Below are 18,865 nucleotides of genomic sequence, written 5' to 3'. Positions count from 1 at the left end.
AGCCCAGTCAAGGCTGAGGTACCTCTGCTCAGAGGGCTGGAGATGAGCTGGGCCCTAAGTCCAGAGCCTGCGCAGAGGCCCCCTACCCCGCAGGCTGGAAGGTGGTGGCTGGGGAGGCAGCCAGTAGGGTGGGAGCTGGGCCTGAGTGATCAGGGGCGCCAGGGTTGTCTGGGCCACCCCTGAGGGGAGCTGGCTTTTTCCCAGTGAGAGCTCTGCTTCAGGATGTGTTTGGTGGCTGGCACAGGACTTGGTTCAGTGAGTCGAGGCCAAGACTGGGCCAGTTTAGGGGGTGTCTGGGGTGCTTAGAGGCTGTCAGGAGAGGACCCCACGTGGAGTCTACCACCACTCCCTGTCACTTGATCTTTTAGGACTCTTTCTGCCACCTGGACTTAGTGAGTTCAAGGGATTGGCAGGGGTGCAGGTGGGGATGAGGGCTTGGGGGGTGGGGGGCTGTGAGTAAGGAAAAAGACATGGCCACAAGGTAGCAGTAGCTCACAGCAGGCTTCATCTCGGGGACCCTCTGGCACATTTTCATGTGGGGGTGAGGTGTCCCTCACAGGATGAGACCTTCCAGAGGCTTCCAGCTTCCACTCAGGAGTGGAGGAAAACAATGGAATTCCCAGGAAGCGGTCAGAGTGTGGGTGGAAGCATCTCGGTGATGTGCTCAGTGCCTTGGGGTCTTTACAACCCTGGGGTTTTCCTTATCTAGGGCAATCAGATGTTGGCCATTTTCTGGGTTCTGTAAAGCATGCTCTCCAAGGGGAAAAATATGCTTCTCTGGGCTCTATCTGAAATGAATGGATGTGTAAAATGTTTGAGCTTTTCATCAGCGGGTTTTTGAGCTAACCAGTTTCAGCCAACAGAACCTCAATGAGGGATGCTCCACTCCTGCTCCCTGGATTACACTGTGTCCTCAAAGTCAGGAATTCTGAGAGAGTCTCAGCTCACCACCCATCAGCCTCTGCCCAGGTCCAGCCCTGCCCAGGAAAATGTTTCCAGAGAGGTGCAGCTGCCCCTTCTTGGGACTAATCTCACATTTCTGGGCTGCTGCAGGGTCTGTCTTATTTGGGAAATGAGAGTATGTTCAAGTGAACTGTGGTCGGAACTACCTGGGCAATTCCTGGAGAGTCAAAAAGCAGGAGACATACTCCCTTCCCTGGAGAAGAGGACACTGAGCTTGGGTTCCTACCGGATGTTTTCTCTAGGGCACTACAAGCACCATCACCTCCTATTCCCTCTTAACTCTCAAAATCTTCTCCCCCCACCCCAAGGAAGTGGGTAGAATGAAGGGTGGAGAGTCACCACTAGAAAGATATGACTTGAAGGTCATTTCCTGCCTTCCACTTGCCTCCTGGTCCTATGAGTCTCAGTCCCAGTAGACCCCCCAGTTCACAAGCCACACAGAATCCATCCCAGGTACTAAGGGCCTGGAGAATGCATGCCACTTTCCAAGGTCCATACCTGAAACTTATGGGCAAAACCCCTCTTAAGAAATTACCTAGATCCTACTTGTATCACAGCTAAAAATTTTAGATTTTAGTTTCTTTACTAAAAAAAGGGGGACAGGGGATAAAATTGCCCACTAAGTCTGAAAGGTATTTCCTGGAGAAACTCACAAATCTCAACATATTCTTGGACCAAAGCAAGAGTCTCAGTGCTTCCCACCTCCTCCCACTCTGCCTGTGTGGAACATTCTGCCACATCTACCCAGTTGTGGCACAGCCCCTGCCAGCAAGGCAACCAGGTGGTTGCCCCATTAACACCCTCAGGGGTGAAGTTTTCTGACCTTGATAATGGCAGCATGTTGGGGGAGATTCTTTGGGGCAACACAGTCCTCAGAGTTCCCAGGAGGGGATGTAGGATGAGAAACACCTACATTGATGACAGCTTGCTCATCTCTGGAAAGTGGGGAGAAGACTGATATTATCAAACTCTTTTGTAGAGGAAGCAAGTGGGGCATAGACAAGTTAAGAATTTCCTTTGTCAGGCAGCGAGAGCCTGACCTAAAATCCTCTTTCAAAGCCCAGGACACTTGCTCCCCAGGGATGTTCTGCCTCTCTTCTGTGCATACAGGTCACAGGAGTTAAGCCACACCAGGTCTGCCTTCCAAGAGGACTGATTTAAACCTCAGACAGCCAAAGACCTAATCATGACCCCAACCAGAGCATCCAGGTGGCTGACAAGACGGTGCTCTATTCTATTTGCTACTTCCAAGCATAAGGAGTCCCGTCTCACCACATCTCTCCTGAGTTGCTGTCTCCAGCCAGGTCCTGATCTCAGTCTTCACGGAAGGAGGCATTTCTGGAAGACTGGCCCAAGGCCTTTCCTTTAGAGTCCTCTGAAGGACAGTGAGAAGCAATAGATGGTAATGGTTAAGATCAAGGGCTTTGGAGCCACACTGTCCAAATTCGGACTGTGTGATGTTATGCAAGCTGCTTAATCTTGTGCCTCTGTCTTATCATCTATGGAACAGGAATATTATAGTATTGATACTTATATCATAGGGTCATTAGAGGATTACATAATTTAACATAAGAAAGTGCTAGAACAGGGCCACCACATAAACTGATCAATTAGCATAATCCCAGTATTCCAATTTTGAAAAATGTCCCTCTGCCTTTTTTCTTCCTGGGTCTTCTCTGCACGCAGGCTCACATTTACCTAGGCATGATTATAATTTATGACATCTGTTTTTTGAGTGAAGGCGAAAACAACTTGGTTGCTCAAGAACAAATTTATATTCTGTTTAGCTCTATTTACTCAGATTAAATATTTCTTCATTATCTCCTAAGAAAAATGCTCATATTTACCAACATTGTGGGCTTCAAATTATGGAAAGGATTCGGAATTCTTAGTGATAGTGTTACAAGCTTCAGTTTCAGCCACAGTTAGCTACAGCAGTGTTCTTACCTGGATTATTTCAACAAGGTCAGAATATCCGGCCACGCCAAGTGCATTTCACTGGCTCACAGGAAGCTCAATTCAGCTGATTGTTAATTTCATGTTCACATACAAGTGCTTTGTGCCATGTAGTGTCTTAGCATTGCACCTGCTCATTTTGCATGCCCAGGGAAGATATTTTTTATAAATGAAAATTCTAGGTAGCTGAAACCTCCTTGGCACTGCCTGGAAAATGTTAAACATTTTGAAGGTAATAGTTCTAAATATTTGGCTCTCCTGCCTTAGTAAAAAGGATATACTTAAAATAATTGTCCCTTTTCCTGATGACTCGACATCATTATTGTCACCTAAAATGATTGCTTATGCTGCCCTCCCAGGCCAGTGACTGCACACCTCCACCGGAAATGGCTGTAGTCATTGGCTCTGCTTTTCAGTTTTTAGTCTAGCTTTATAATTTAAAACCATTGCAATTATGACTTTATATTTTGCAAGCCTTTTTTGTGCTGTGTACTAGGAACTCAGATAACTAAACATTTGATCATGTTCTCATCAGTGGGCTTTGAATGCTAGACCAAGGGTCTCTCATCAAATGAACTGGCTTTGTGAGAGTTATTGTCTTTCTGGCTCTGTTTTAAAGCTGTTGAGGTAATTGGGTGGGGGGTTGACTATGCCTTAGAGCACAAAAGGAGTGGTAATTTGGTACTTATGGCTAGAAAATCTGTAAGCAGAATCATCTACATGTCTGACATGAGATTTTCATAAAAATTTTATTTTCATTTTTCAATAATTCAATGCATTGGCAGTATAGTTAATGCTTCTATGAGAGAAACCAACGCGCCAGCTTAACCAATATAATTTTTACAGAGACATCGTGTTGGAAAACAACAAAACTACATGAAAACGTTTGTACACAGAGTTACTGTACTGAGAACAAAGCACCAACAAAATGCTTGTGCCGCCACACATTTGAAATGCAAAGCAACACAGGCAGATACAGTTTCCTTCACGTAAAGCACATGAAACCAGTTTTGAGGAACCAGGTACCATTTCATTCATTGCTTGATGTTTGAACAGTTACCTTAGTCGATACAGAACATCGGAACTAACTGAAATTCTGATGAGATGAGCATGCTTGTTAAGAACAGTGACAGTCAGTGAATCTGCAATGAGTATGAATATTAGAAATCTGCACCCAAGAAAAAGTGGTTCAAAAGCTGAATTGGATTTTGGTAAAACAAAGGAGGTGCTTTGTGAATGATCATCAAATTTCCATGGCCACTTGGGGTGCCCCCAGTGTGAAAAGGGTCTTCCACTAGGGGCAGGACCTCTCAGGAACCAGGCCAGGCTATTTATGATGGTTCTGTTCATCTACTGACACGGAGGGAGCCCAGGCCAGGACACTAGCCTCAGGGACTTGAGCTGCAGCTCAAGGGCAAGTTCATGCCAACCTTAAGGGCTCAACTCATCTCAAATGCCGCAGCCTCCATCTTTCTGCCTCCCTGTGTATCTCGGCCTATGGTTTTTCTCTTGGAAACTTAGCTGGATTTGAACAGAGCCTCTTGAGCTTCCCTAGTGGTTTGGATGGTAACGCATGAGATGGGGAGATGTGGGTTTGATCCCTGGGTTGAGAAGATCCCCTGCAGGAGGAAATGGCAACCCACTCCAGCATTCTTGCCTGGGAAATTCCATCGACAGAGAAGCCTGGCAGGCTACAGTCCATGGGGTCTCAAAGAGTCAGACAGGACTGAATGACTTTCACTTTCACTTTTTTCCCTCACAAAGGCCAATGGAATCCATGCAGTTGAGCCATAACACCGTGATAATAGTTTCCATGGGGAGAAGAGTTTATATTTCAAATAGCCTTCACACAGCAATGGAGCCATGGCCTTCCTGGAACTGTACAACCATGTTTTTCAAGAAGGAAAAGCTAAAATCCCATGAAGAACAGCAAGCCAGACATGTTGCACGTGTGTGCGTACACACACAGAGACACAGATGACATGTTCTACGTGGGCAACTCTGGCTAGCCACAATTGTCCAGTGACACAGTGCTGGCGAGCGGCCCCCCCCGACCCCGCCATCACACACACAAAGCATATGATGACAATTAAATTCCCTTTTGTATCCTGGTTACTCAATAAATATTTCCATGACACTTAAATATACAAACTTTCTGTTTAAAATATGCATGAAAATGTCTTTTTATTTTCAAGAAGGAGAGAAAGTTCTATAGAGTCACATTTTCATTTACAACATGTGAGGGGATTATCTCTCTGATTCTTATATACAGACTAATGTGAATGTGAGGAGATACTTCAAATGAGCACACAAGACAGGGATATGCCTCTAAGATACAAAGCAAACACACACGCTGTAGACCAGGCAGAAGACACCCCTGGTAAGTCTTGGGGGTATTTTTCAAGTCTCAGTCAAATGACTACTGGAAAAACACATGGAGTCATTTGTTAAACTGCATTAGGTCTCAAACGATGTAAGAAAAGTGCCCTTCGGTTCTTCAGTGTGGAGCATGGAAGGGCCACAGGGATAAGGAACATTCCTCTTTGAAAACCCATCAATGTCTGCTTAGACTCAGACTTCATTCCTGGCCTGATCTAATGCAGATTTGCAAAAGACTCCAGATTTAAATATTTTAAGAAGGGGAGAGGGGAGAGAGAAAGAGAGGGAAAGACAGGAGAAATACACATTACAGTCAAAATATTTCTTCAGTCAATAATAACAAACCCCTTCAAAAAAAAAAAAAAAGGAAAAAGAGAAAGAAAAAAAAGAAAAAGATGAACCTAAAATAAAACCACTTTGACTGAAGAGTTCTGGGAAATTTCTGGAACAGAAATTTGTGCTTCACATTTATCATGGTTACAGCAACATCTGAAAATGTTTGCCATCGCCAGGCCTCCAGCTAAAGTTCATTGAAAAATCCTGATGTAAAGTGTCTCATCTGCCTGCAGCCACTGCACTTGCTCCAAAATGACATCGTCAAGGTCAAAACACTGCTCCACAAAGTTCTACAACCGGACAAATGAATTCAACAGACGAGTATTTATACTGCCATATGATAATGCAGTTGTTATAATATCATGGTTTCAGAATACAGCATGCCTCTCCAGGTGGCATGTTTGAAATCAGAACACACCTATTTTTATTAATCTGTTATGTCTTAAAAGAAAGAACAAGTTACAGTTCAGAAGTTCACATTCAATTCAACTATTCATTTATTTAGAGACAGAAAGAGCCCAAGCAGGGAAGTGAAAGCCAGAGCCAGATAAGCAAGACAGAAAGAGACAAGCAACAGCCACAGCCACCACGACCACCAGCACAGAACAGAACAGAAACCAGTCTCTTCTTGGAGGAGCCTATGGATATGGCAGTCAGACCATCAGGTGTGCTTAGGGGAAGAATCTGAGGGATCTTCTGATCCCCAGGGGCATTCTGAGCATGGTAGCTCCACCAGGCTCACTTTTAAAGGGTTTATTTTATCCAAAGACAACACTATATCAAACCATCTTCAGAAGCATTATTTATTCTGAGGAAAATAGGAATAAAAACAGCCATTTGCGGAATTGAACAAATGTGGGGGATTTCATCTCAGATGTTTCCCTTTCTAAAAATACCCAGATAGTAGAGTCATTCAGGAAGAAAACTATTTGACAAATTATCTTGAGGCAGAATCAATCTCATTTGTAATATTTGTGGGTGATATGATTGATTCATGAGGATGGTTTTAAAATAGAAAATCACCAGATGATGATGAAGACATTTCTAGCTCTCTGTCTCCATGCAAACTGGTCCATGGCCTTGGGGGACGCCAAGTCCCCGTGTGAGTGTGATAGCAATTAACCAGACCCAGATGGGACCATACCCAGTCAGGACAAATGTTGCAGGAATACCATGAGGGGCTTGAAGAACCCCCTGCTCAACTATGTTATCATGCTGGTCACAGAAAGAACTGCAGAGGCAAGGGAGATAGAGAGGGGCCGGAAAGAATGCATAAAAGATACGGATATCCTTCAGGGCTAACACTTGACTGTGGACACAGGCCCAGACAGAACATGGAAATGTTTAAAGAAAAATAGGATTTTACAGCAAGTTCTTCAACCTTTCCAGATACAAACCTCTTATTAATTGTAGAAGATTCATGGGACCAGGAGAACAGGTCCTTTGAGACTTTTTGTTCTACTCTCAGTTGATTTATGATGAGGTCTAATTTGAAAAAAAAAAAAAGATTTTTTGTGTGTGTTTTTAACAAAAACCTCGTTGTCTTAGAAAAATACACTGCACTTTATGTCTTCTTGTTAATGACACTGCTTTCTTTATATTGGGTAGAAAAGGGAATTGTTTTGCTTTGGATGATAATTTCTAAATATTAATCATGGAACTGATCCAGGAGACATTTTAGTTTGATTTCAGAGCAAGGTTAGTAAATAGGTACTTTAAAATTAAAACATAAGCTAAATAACTTCAATTACTAATAGCAAAAGCAAAAACCTTCTGAACAACAACAGGGAGATGGGAGAATTACTGAGTTTCCATATAGTAAGAAAACAACACAGTGCATTTTAAATTGTTCTATTCTCCACAGAGGGCCTAATGTTTCCTAACTAGATGAAGACTGTCATTAATAGAAGCAATAGTAAATCATTTATCCAAGTGACATTTACAAGTTTAAAGTACTACTTGGGCATTTTAATAATAATAAAATGATGATAATAAAATAATAATAATACTCACCTATCCTTATTTTTAACCAACCATGAGAGTTTTCTAAGCACTTATTTCACTTCCATTTTACCTTGCAGATGTGGAGATGACCCACATACTTGGGCCAATGCATCTGTGCTTTGGGCTCAAGAGGGCTTCATTCCTTCCAGCTTAAAACCCACACCTCCAGGGTCTCATCATAGACTATCTACATTTTCTAGAAGATTGACCCATATTTGAAAATGATGTAATAGTTTGTCATTATTAAAGTGTGTGTTTGCACGCACAGAACGTAAGTGTGAACTCCGAGCCCCTTTGACTGGCTGCAATCAGTCCTGCGTCTGAGTTTGTTTGCCTGGTCTCCCAACTTTGTATCTATCTCTTTCCAACTCTGTGTTCAGTGATGTGGCTGGAAATAGGCTATGGTGGGAGCAGTTACACCACGGTGATTAGCAAATGCTACAAATCAACTGCTTTCTGTTCTCAGAGAGCTTGTTAAATGTTTAAGCAATGGATCACTGGTAGCATGTTGAACAGACCAAAGGAGAAGCTAACTCTGGATCTGGGCAACATGTTACCAATTCAGCCTCTTTGGGGGTTTCCCCAAGGCTGCTTCCTGCCTAAGGGCTTCTCTCCCACTGATGTCACAAGTACTACAGAACCACAGAAGGGCACCGGCATCTGGGGGGGCATTTGGCTGGCCTTGTGCACCCTGCTGGGCCTTAGGCTCTGAGATGTTTCCCCTATTCAGAGATACAGGGTTGATGCAGGCCAGAACTGAACAGGTTGCAGTTCTGATTAAGCACCTGATCCGGCAGCTGGCTTCACGCTGCAGAGGCTGGAGAATAATGATACTCTCAGTAGGAGCATGCTAGCCCCAGCTACAAGCATCCACAGGGACGTTCTTTCTTCACGAGGGTTGCCAGTTGGTCTACATGTGGCTCCTGACCAGCAACTGCTGGTGGGCCCTGGGGGGTGCTCCCCACTGCATTGAGCCAGGGTCCTGGCAGCAGGCTTCCTGTGTTCCCCCTTCCCTCCTCAAAGTCTGGTACAAATCGAAGAGCCAACAAAATTGAGGTCACTGGCAAAAGAGTTTGAAAGTTTGAACGATTTTTATTAAACACCATTAGTCTACACTGCACAGTTAATGAAACAGCAAAGCTCCAATCTCTTAGAAGAACGATGATTGATCATGGATCGGAACGGTAGTTCTGTGTCCCCTAAGCACATGGTGAGCCTGATGGAGTCATTACCATCTCAGATCAGAAGCAGAAAGGGGCAAGAACTGCAGCCTGGCCTGGAAGGGCTTCCCTACCCTCTAATCCCCACTCCACCCCTGCAGCCCTCCCCACAATGCAATTTCCTTTGAGTTGATGGATTACAGAGGGAAACATGATGCTCTTGGGAAAGGGGGCTTCTAGGCTTGTGAGGAGGAGAACAGAAAGGGAATTCATACTTTTTCTTTCCCTGAAAATATTCAGATGGTAGGATTGATGTCTGAGACCAGCCTGTCTGATTAGCCTCCTGCCAGGGTCATTGCTGATTATCAATACACAGATGCCAGTTCTGTTGTTGGAGTTTGCGAACACCAAAGAGCAAATGAATCAGAGTTTCATTATGAGAATAAGGCTGTGCGAGTGGAAATGAGAACGACAGCAACAACAACAACAACGACAACGATAACGACGACGAAGAAGAATTTAGTCCGCCAGTCGCACAATAGAGCGAGCGACAACGGGCTCCATATTTTTTCCCCACAGAACTGCATCTGGGGACATGGAATTGACCCATCCATTCAATGTTGTGTAGCGCTAGTGTCTCGCCACACATTTTCTCAATGGGGAGGGTGATGCTTCTCTAAGCAAGCAGTTCGTTGCCTTACTGAGTAGTCCTACCCAGTGATCCAGTTTGGTGTCTCCCACCTGCCAGCTCATGCAGGTGAATTTTATCATGTCTATTGTGAAATATGTAAGGGCTCTACGCCCACATCTACATCGATTCTGCCTTCAGAAATGCTTTCCAACTTCATTTTCCAACTTCAACCTCTGGGATGCAAATTTCAATAAAACACAATCCAGATTAGATAACTTTGAGAAGGATATTGAGAGGACAAGTATCTTCCCAATGAAGACCCAGTCCAATGCACCTAGTAAGGTGTTGTCCAAAGGAAAATTCATCCATTTGGAAAGTCAACAAAAGGCATTTTAGCCAATGGTTTCAAATTGAGCAACTTGATTATTGACCAGAGATTTGAATCATTTAATGTCATTGCATGGAAAAAAAGGCATCCCAACCTCAAGTCTTTGAAAAGTTAGCAGCAGCTAATCTGCTTTTCCAATTCTGTCATCCAAATAGAAAACTACTAGTATTTTCCCAATGAGATTATTAAGTAAGTAACAGTCTACAGGCTGGCTAACAACATGCTCACGGCTAAATTCTACCCCGAGGACCACACTAGTATACTCTTTTCAAATTAATCCTACCTACTGAACTCAGACAGTAATATGACAAAACCACTAAAAAATCCAAGGTTAATTAAAATACAAAGCCAAGCCAATATCATAACACAAACTTGTCAAACTCTCTGTGGTTGGAGCTTGGGTGACAAGTGAAGGCATAGTGGTGGCCCTATGTGGGTCCTGTTTGCAGGGCTGAGATCCTTTTGTGAACTTGCTCGCTCGGTGGAGCTGCCCATTTCTTTGCCCATGACCCTAACTCCATGTGTTTACTGTGAGATGTGTCTCATCAAGCCTCCATCACAGTCTGAGGCAGGACCTCTCACCACCATCCACATGTCTCATATCCCTCCCACAAACTGGTACACTGAAGAGATTTACTTGACAAAATATTATTTCAGTCCCTCAAAATGCTGCACACCTATGACACACATCACCATTTACAACGTGATGAATAGAGTGCCTAGAAAACAGCAACAATCCTTAATCAGGAAACTGAAAGATGTCTCATCTCCAGGGAGAGGAAGGCAATTCATCCTCCATGTTTAATTGGTTTCTAAGCTGCTTTACAAATGGGTCTGCTAAATAATCAGGTGGTGATCCCAGGCTCGCCTGTCAGATTTGATCATCGTGCTGCTGATCTGGACACACTTTACACTCAGCCACCAGAGGTGACACATCAGGCAGCAAGCAGGCTGCTCTGCTGTCTCTCTGTCGTGTGTCAGGTAGATAGAACGACTCACTGAAACTAGAGATACGAGTCTTTCATTCATGAGGCAATATACTTGTATCCCCAGGAAACTGTCCCTACATTTTAATGTCTAGTTCCTGGAGGTTGAATTTCAAGAAGAATCTACTCATAAATCCATGATGGGCTAGGATCGTGGTCTAGGTTGAACATACAAGTCAGACCAGTGGGCTTCATCATATAGTCATAGTCAGGCACTCCACCTGGTAAGCCGTGGGAAACAAACAGAGACCTTGAGTCACTGCAGAGTCATCAGCTTCATCTGTGTAAGTGACACCCACTTTGGGTATTTGGAGTCGTTCATAGGATCATGTTCCTCACTTAAGAGGTTCAGAAAAGATTTCTCTTGGGTTGCATTAGTCAGTGTGTGTCTGTGTGTGTTAGGGTTGATGCTGAAATTGCCAACGTCCAGCTCAACCACACTGGGGGCATGAAAAGTGCTGGGTCAGCTGCTTGGATGCTCCCAGCTGTCATCTTCACAACGTGGCCTCAGCCACTGGAGAACAACGTCCACAGCCCTTATGATACCACAAAGGGCCTTCAGCTCAAAGATGACCAGAGTAGAGCTCAAGTCTGGCTCTTTTGCAACTGGGGATAATAGCTAACCTTGACAGTGAGAGTGTAGAGGGGATCCTTTGTCGTTCCTATCACTTGCATGACTTGCTTTCAAAAATCATACAAGATTGCATCTTTTATGGGCATGTATCTATTATTTATCTGGTCATAACTCAGTGAAAAGAATCCAATAACTCAGCTGATGAAAGGCTACATGGAATTAGATACCGGCAGGTAATTACAAGGAACTAACTAATGTACGGATAGTTTTTACCACGTGTGAGGGATTCTTCTAGTGGGTTGGAACGCCAAAGATGATATTTACATTGTGATTTTTAGGGACACAAAATGAATGCAGAGGATCAAAAGGGGTGGGGATAGTTTCAAGTGACTCTGAAATATCTCCAAATCAACGGAACTGTTCCCCACCTTCAGAGTTCTTTTAAAACCACCCTAGGGTGAAGCACTACCCCAACTCATTTTTTGTTAAAAAACTAGCTACAACTTAGAGAGTTTGGAGTTTTCATTGGGATTTTCATGGAAATGATTCAAGATAATATAGACTTGAATAAAATCAGTGATTGTATTTCAGTCAAAAGCTAACGAGCCAAAATCAAAAGAAACAAAAGAAAAAGGAAGAGAAAGTTAGAAGAAAACAGAAAGAAGTCAAAAAGAAATTCTGTAAAATAGCAAATGTGATAATAATTGGGGAAGTCCATATTTTAAAGCCATTAGGAAGCAAACTGTATATGACTACTTCTAGTAGTGAGAACTTAACTTTGGTTTCCAGAGATTCGAGTAAAACACAGTTAAAAAAAAAAAAAAAGTCCTGCCAGTTATGGACCCACCAATCAACTGCAAAAGAGGCAGAGTGTGCATTCCCTGGACAGTTGCCAGAGTCCTCTCATCTCTCATCTCTAAACTGGGTTGTACCATCTAGGCTACTAGGGCATGCGCCACTGAACTGCCCTTCAAAGGAGAGCTTTACACAAAGAGAATCACGGGTGAGGATTTACGCTTCAAATCATGGAGTTCAAAACGACTTATGCCAGCTGATGCCTTAAAGTTGTTGATATAAATGTTGCCACTCCTTCTCATCCTTGACATTTTTCAAATAGGGATTCAGGAAAGGGATACTAACTAAAAAGTCCTCTGGCTGCATTCCAGAGTACTGTTCCAGAGTGGCATTGCTGTGCTCATGAATTTTCTTAACACTCTTAACTTTCCAATATTGCTAAAACATCTAACCAGTGGATTTCAACAATGAAAATTCTCATCTGAAAACTGAGTCTGTGGGAATCACAAAAGTTTAACAAAGGATTCTGAAATACGTTCTTATCTGGACAGAACAGCACAGTTTGGGGAATGGCTACTGCTGAAAATTTGAATCTTTGCAGGTTCTCTGTGTCTGCGTTCATACATAGACATATACATGACATATGACATATATATATATATATATACACACACACACACATAAACACACATGCGCGCACACACACACACACACACACACACACATATATATATATGACATTTTGTTTCACTTCTCAGGAACCTGTTCTCACAATTGCTTTCCATTCTTTCTTTTGGGTAGTGTGGGCCTAAAAAAATACTGTAGGGACTGTCATTCCATCAAGCACAAAAGGATGGTGGGATCTGTGAAATGCATAGAAAATACAGAAAAATGACTAAGTGATAAAAGATACACTGCTCTCAAGGTGTAGTGTCCACTTACAATGACTTCTGTGTTTCACAGATATCAAAAGAAGCATCAAAACAACCATAATCAAAGAGAACTTTCCCAAATGAGTGGAGTTCCACCAGTGCCCATCGGCGCTCTGGTAGAGGTAGCGTGGTGGGTGGCAAGGCTGGAGATGGGGGTGCAGCCACTACAACAAGTGGGCATCGATGCGCAGCCAGCACAGTCCCTGGCGAACGTAGCGGACGAGATTGGTCATGCTGCTGTGCTGCGTCAGGGGCCCCATCAATGTGTCCAGATCGCCAAAGAATTCTGAAAATCAGAGCAGACCTTAGTCAGGCCTTTAAATGACAGTAGGGCCATAAGCAGCACCCCGAGCACACGGGCATTGGATGAGTTATTCTTGGTTCATTCATTCATTCATTCATTAGACATCAATTTCCAGAGTACCTACAAGGTGATCCGAACTTCTTATGGATATTAAGCACTATGGTTTTAATCTTTTATTAGCTCCCCAAACTCCATAGCATAAATCATGTCTGTATCACTGTGATTAAGAAAACACAAATTCACTCAAATCTGTTAATTCATAGTAAGTTTTTTTCTAATTACTATACATTTTCTTAGACTGTGACCTCTAAAAGTATATTACAATCCTGTGGAGGTTTATGAGATACACACACACATATATCACAATATGCATATATTACACATAAAATATATTTGCCTATATATTTACATATATGTTTATAGAAACATATATTTATAAATCTACACATAAAGTTGTGTATCAAATATATTTTATAAAATATTAAATTTATATTTTTATATATTATAAATTTATAGTTAGAAAGGAGTCTTTATACACAAAATGGTATATGATACCAAGCTGTTTCTCATTCTGTGTGTTATGCAATTGAAAATACTCTCTTTTCTTTTTGTCTAAATGAAATGACTTCACTGATGTTTCTTGGCTTGATGTAGATATAACCAGTGAGCCTGGACCGCCGTTAGCACCATCGGTATCTAAGGCCAAGTCACTGTCTAGGAGGCATCTGACTTGGTTCGTCTTATTCCTTTAGGGAAGGAAAATAACCTGTAAGGATCTGTCACACAGCACATCCCCCGGCCCCCTGGGACATGGATGGTAAGACTGCCTTGCTGATTCCCCGCCAGCTGACTCAGGCAAGGAACAACACTGAGCCCTCCCCCCCACCGCCCCCTCCCCACTAAGCAGTGGGACCAGAGTCTCAGACTGTCTGTTTTGGGATAGGGTCGGGGGAGTATATCAGAAAAATTCTTTGATGTTCAGAAACCAGCTAGGCTTCCCCTTTGTATGTCTGAATTGATTGGACTGGCACTGTATCGATCTCCATGAGAAGCAGGCTCTTGTCCATGACAAAATGGCTCCTCTGTTGGCTGGGGGTGAGGTATCTTTGCGGAGGGAGAGGGAGGAGGTGTTGGAGACTACCCTCAAGTGGTTGGGATGCTCTCCTGCCTTCTTGTAAAGCAATTGCCATGCATGGGTTATGTGTGCTTGATTGCTCAGCAGATGGTGTTTCACTAAACAATGCATTGATTTTTCATGTTATATATAACATATGGGCTCCTTCTCCATGTATCAGGTTCATTTGATTATGTAATACTGTTTAACCTGTACTATGCAATAAAAGTAATTTCTGCTGATAAAGGAGTGAATTATTTTGGGCATTGAAAATACTTTCTTCTGTAATACAATATTAAGGAAGATGTTAAAGGACCCAGTCGCTGTCGAATGAATGTTAATGAGATGTCCCTTGGGTATTCAGCACACAGCCTGCGGTGGCATTCTTAACTAGGTACCCAGGTCACCATTTTAATAAGTGCTTCAAGTCGGCAGCTGGGAAGATAAAGAACTGGACTTCTAGAACAAAGGCCAGAGGGCAGAATCAGCCCTATTGGCCCATCTTCTGCAATGAGCCATCTGCAGCTATACAGGCAGGCAGACAGGGGGCAGGGGTGGAGACCTTCCACTGGAACAGCCAACCTCAGCCATTTCCATTGCATGACTGGGTGGGGAAAGGTGCACATACATGGTGGTCTCTGGAAGGAGGGAGAGTTTCACTCAAAAGGGAAGCACCTCAGTTTCCCCATATCTATGGAGACAAGACAGATATGGGAAGAGTCCCTCACTCTGAGCAGCTCAGAAATGACAAAGTGTGTGAAACTCAAGGCTGCAAACAGAAGATTCCAAACTAGGTCCTCTGTCCAGGTCCCTGAACAGCCTCTGTACCACACCGGTGGGGTGCAGTGCATTTCTACTGGTGGAGTGATAGAGTCATGTTGACTCAGTAGTAGGCAGGGACTTGAACAACTCCCTGACACAGGTGCTGAGGACAAGATGAGTACCATCTCACTCAAACATCAGCCCAGCCACTACAGTGCTCCTGGAAAGTTCTGCAGTAAAGTTAGAAGGAGTTACTTTACCAGATTTGAAAATGTATGCAATTATGAAGGAAATCCATAAATACTGAACTGCCCTCCAGTTACCAGTACAACATAAGACAGAGAAGAGTGGAGGCAGATAAGCTAGGCAAGACTTGAGATGCTTATGCCTTCATGATTAATTCTAGAACTCAAGGATTGGCCTGCCTGTCTGGGCCAGTTGTCTTGATTTCCAGAAGCTGAAGGAAAATGGACAAGTTAAGAACTGTCTCTTACTCAGATAACTGAGAACTCACTGAAGGTTTCTGAGGATGCATTATTAATTCTGCCCTCTAGGTGGGCAGTGCATCCTGTAGGTTAACAGTTCAGACTCTGAAATCTGACAGTTTAATGAGCTGTGATATCATAGGTGAATTTCTGAACCTCACCGAGCCTCAGTTTCTACATCTAGGAAATGGGGATAAATGAGATGACAAATGATAAAACAAAGAGTACAGTGCCTGACATATAAAAATTGCTGCATGAACACATAGAACCAACACATGCAAATAACCCCAGGAGTCAGTGTTAATAGCTGAGTCGAGGGTTGAAGTCGCAAATTATGGAATATGCTTTGATAGCCACAGAATCTGAATTATATGTCATCATATGGAATAAGGAAAGAGAAATAAATATTTGTAGGATTTCTACCTTGCACCTGATATTTTATGCTAGGTGACTGACACATCTTGTTTTATTCCATCCATCTCTTATCACCCTTGTGGGTAGTTTCATTGTCATCCTGTCTTCATTATATCCATTATAGAAATGGAAGCTAGGGAGTAGCTCACAGATTTCAGTAACTGTCTTAGGTCACCCAGCCAGTAACTGACACGATTCAAACTTAAATGATTAGGCTTCAAAATCTGCACCCTTTCTAGTTCCATGGGACTGTTTCCCTGCCTGCTGAGTGATCCTGCAGTAGAGATACAGCCAGAAGGAGGGGCCAGTAACTCAAAGGAACTTCCCTCTGCATCTCAGTGGCCTGCAGCCCCAGCCTGATTCCATGAAATCCCTGTTACTTCCCGGGACCTAAGCCTACTCCATGTCATGTCCCGGCAGGAGCCACCAGTGCGCGTGGGCCATGAATTTTTGCCTGTATCTGGCCAGATGTTTCTGCTGCTCTAAAACTCAGGTCACCTCTTCACAATCTGATCTGAAAGACCCACATCTGTCCCCACTTTAACTACCGTGGGTCTTTCGCTAACTGCTGCTCCAGAATCATCAAAGTCCACTGAATGGCTAGGGCCAAAGTATGGTTTCTTTGAACTTCCTATCTTCATTAAGATAGTGAGACTTCAGGGTGAACTTGGATGGCAGCTAGGGTCACAGATGCAGCATGAATGGTGGAGGACCACTGACTCACCCTCTTGTGAAGCAGGGTCCCCCCTGCATTTATTTTGTAGCAAACGTCATGTGTTCTCACGAATGGGGCCCTGATCCTTCGTCCCAAGTGTCAGTGAGTGAAAAACACTAGCTGACCCTTGACTCTGGTTTCTGAATGCAAACCACATTATCAAGTGCCCTGGAACTGATGATTATTATCTTCAATAATTTTTTAAAAATATATTTTGGCTGTGCCATGCAGCATGTGGGATCTAGTTCCCTGACCAGGGATTGAAGCTGGGCCCCCTGCATTGGAAGCTCAGAGTCTCAACCACTGGACCACCAGGGAAGTCCCTGGAGCTGATGAATATAATGAAGGTAGAAGGCCGTGGTGCAACCTCACTTCTCTTAAAAAAAAAGCCAATAGTATCTTGATCCCAATTAATTTACAAATCATTCTTTTTTGCTTTGCTCTGTTTCTCTATGTTGATCCTTATCATTGAGTGAAAATCTGAAGAAGACATTTGACAATACATCATAATTCATGTTACTTTAAGTTTTAAAGGAGAACTTGATTCTAGATATTTTCACTCTCTTCACAAAAACTGGTCACTGAGTCGACCCTGATCTCACCCCCTCTTCCCTCATCTAGCCTTAGAAATTAGACCAACAGAAAGAGAAGGTCATCATGAGAAACTCAAGCCCTTCAAAGCAGGTTGAATCCACCACAGCCCGTGAGCAACCAGTTGAACAGACCAGCATACCTTTGTTCTCTCTTGTCAGTTTGTCAGCCATGTCCCAGTGTTCGTAGCCCCGTAACACGTTGCTCGTGATGTTGACATGGCTGGCTGCCATGTGGTGAATGCGCTGTGGGATGGTAACTGGGCCGTTGTTACAGTTCCCCATTGCATTGATGGGAGAGACGTTGTTGAGAGACACTGGGGACGGAGTGTTCCTGGGGGATGGGAAGAGACAGGCCTTGTTAGGCTGTTAGGGGAGAGTGACAATAGCATTTTAGCCCTCCCTCATCATACTGGGACCTTTTGAGGAAGTGATTTGCCACAGTGAGGTTTGGCATGGTGAATAGCTATGAAGCTTGCTCTCGCATCCCACCGACTCTTCTCAGAGGACATCTTACAGCTTTCACCCACACAGTAGTTTTCTCCAGAGACCTCAGTATATAAAGAGCTTATTATCACCCCCTCCCCACTGTTCCGGCCTCATCAAACCAACCCACCCAGGGCTACAGTGCCAGGCTGTAGAAAGAGCCATCCTTCTCCTTTTCTAACTTTAAACACAGAAGTCTGACTGACTTTGGCAACCACTGATGACTCCATGCATATTGCTACTTTGTTTTAAAATACCAGAGAGAGAACTGGGTGAATCTTTCTCTGGCATTAATTCTACCCACAAATGTAGCTCTTACTTTGAATACATATAACAAGTCTTCTGATGTTCCAAAGAAAGAATCAGCTCAGTTAGGATGCTTTCTCTACCTGCTGCCAGAATGGATACTGGCACTTAGAAAAATTTGATGTGCTATATTGGTCTCTTATCAAAATGTTTTGTGGAAACCACGGTGACAGTTGGCTCCAAATACAGTCACCACAATAAGCAAAATATGATCCTTAAAAGGCCCCCAAGGAGCAGTAGTAGGGAAGTTGGAAATAAGTAAGATTCTGAATATCACTTTAGGATTCTTTAAGACCTGCTACAGGATGGGTGTTAATTGCTGACAGTTCACCTGCACACTGGGTTATAAAGAAATGTCTTGGGAATTCCTACTTTGGGCAGTATCAATGTTTGGAGGTATATTTTTGTTTAATTATTTAATATCAGTAACAAGAAGTCAGCTGCTGGCTGCACTTTGCATGGAGGGCGAGGACTTAGGTCATGGACAGTCCCAAAGGCCTGTGCCTACGAGCCAGGTCAATACACATCTCTGTTCTCTCCATCTTCCTTCAAAGCCAGGCTTTGAATGCCCAGTAAAATGCACAC

At 43.4% G+C, this 18,865-nt stretch overlaps 1 protein-coding gene across 8 annotated transcripts in view; it reads right to left on the bottom strand.

Moving 5' to 3' along the window:
- Nucleotides 1-3,705: 3,705 nt before the first annotated feature.
- Nucleotides 3,706-18,865, bottom strand: part of AFF2 (ALF transcription elongation factor 2) — a 538,050-nt gene continuing 522,890 nt past the window's right edge. For all 8 annotated transcript variants that reach the window (XM_061135862.1, XM_061135864.1, XM_061135865.1 and 5 more), the window contains 2 exons: nt 17,632-17,822; nt 3,706-13,390 (listed from right to left, as the gene is read on the bottom strand). In XM_061135862.1, coding sequence (XP_060991845.1) covers nt 13,269-13,390; nt 17,632-17,822 — 313 coding nt within the window. In that variant the 3' untranslated portion in view covers nt 3,706-13,268. The remainder of the gene's footprint in view (nt 13,391-17,631; nt 17,823-18,865) is intronic.

The sequence above is a fragment of the Dama dama genome, chromosome X (genome assembly GCF_033118175.1).
Source record: "Dama dama isolate Ldn47 chromosome X, ASM3311817v1, whole genome shotgun sequence".
Taxonomy (NCBI): Eukaryota; Metazoa; Chordata; class Mammalia; order Artiodactyla; family Cervidae; genus Dama; species Dama dama.
Note: the sequence above shows the minus strand (reverse complement) of the source record. Positions and strands in the feature narration are given on the sequence as shown.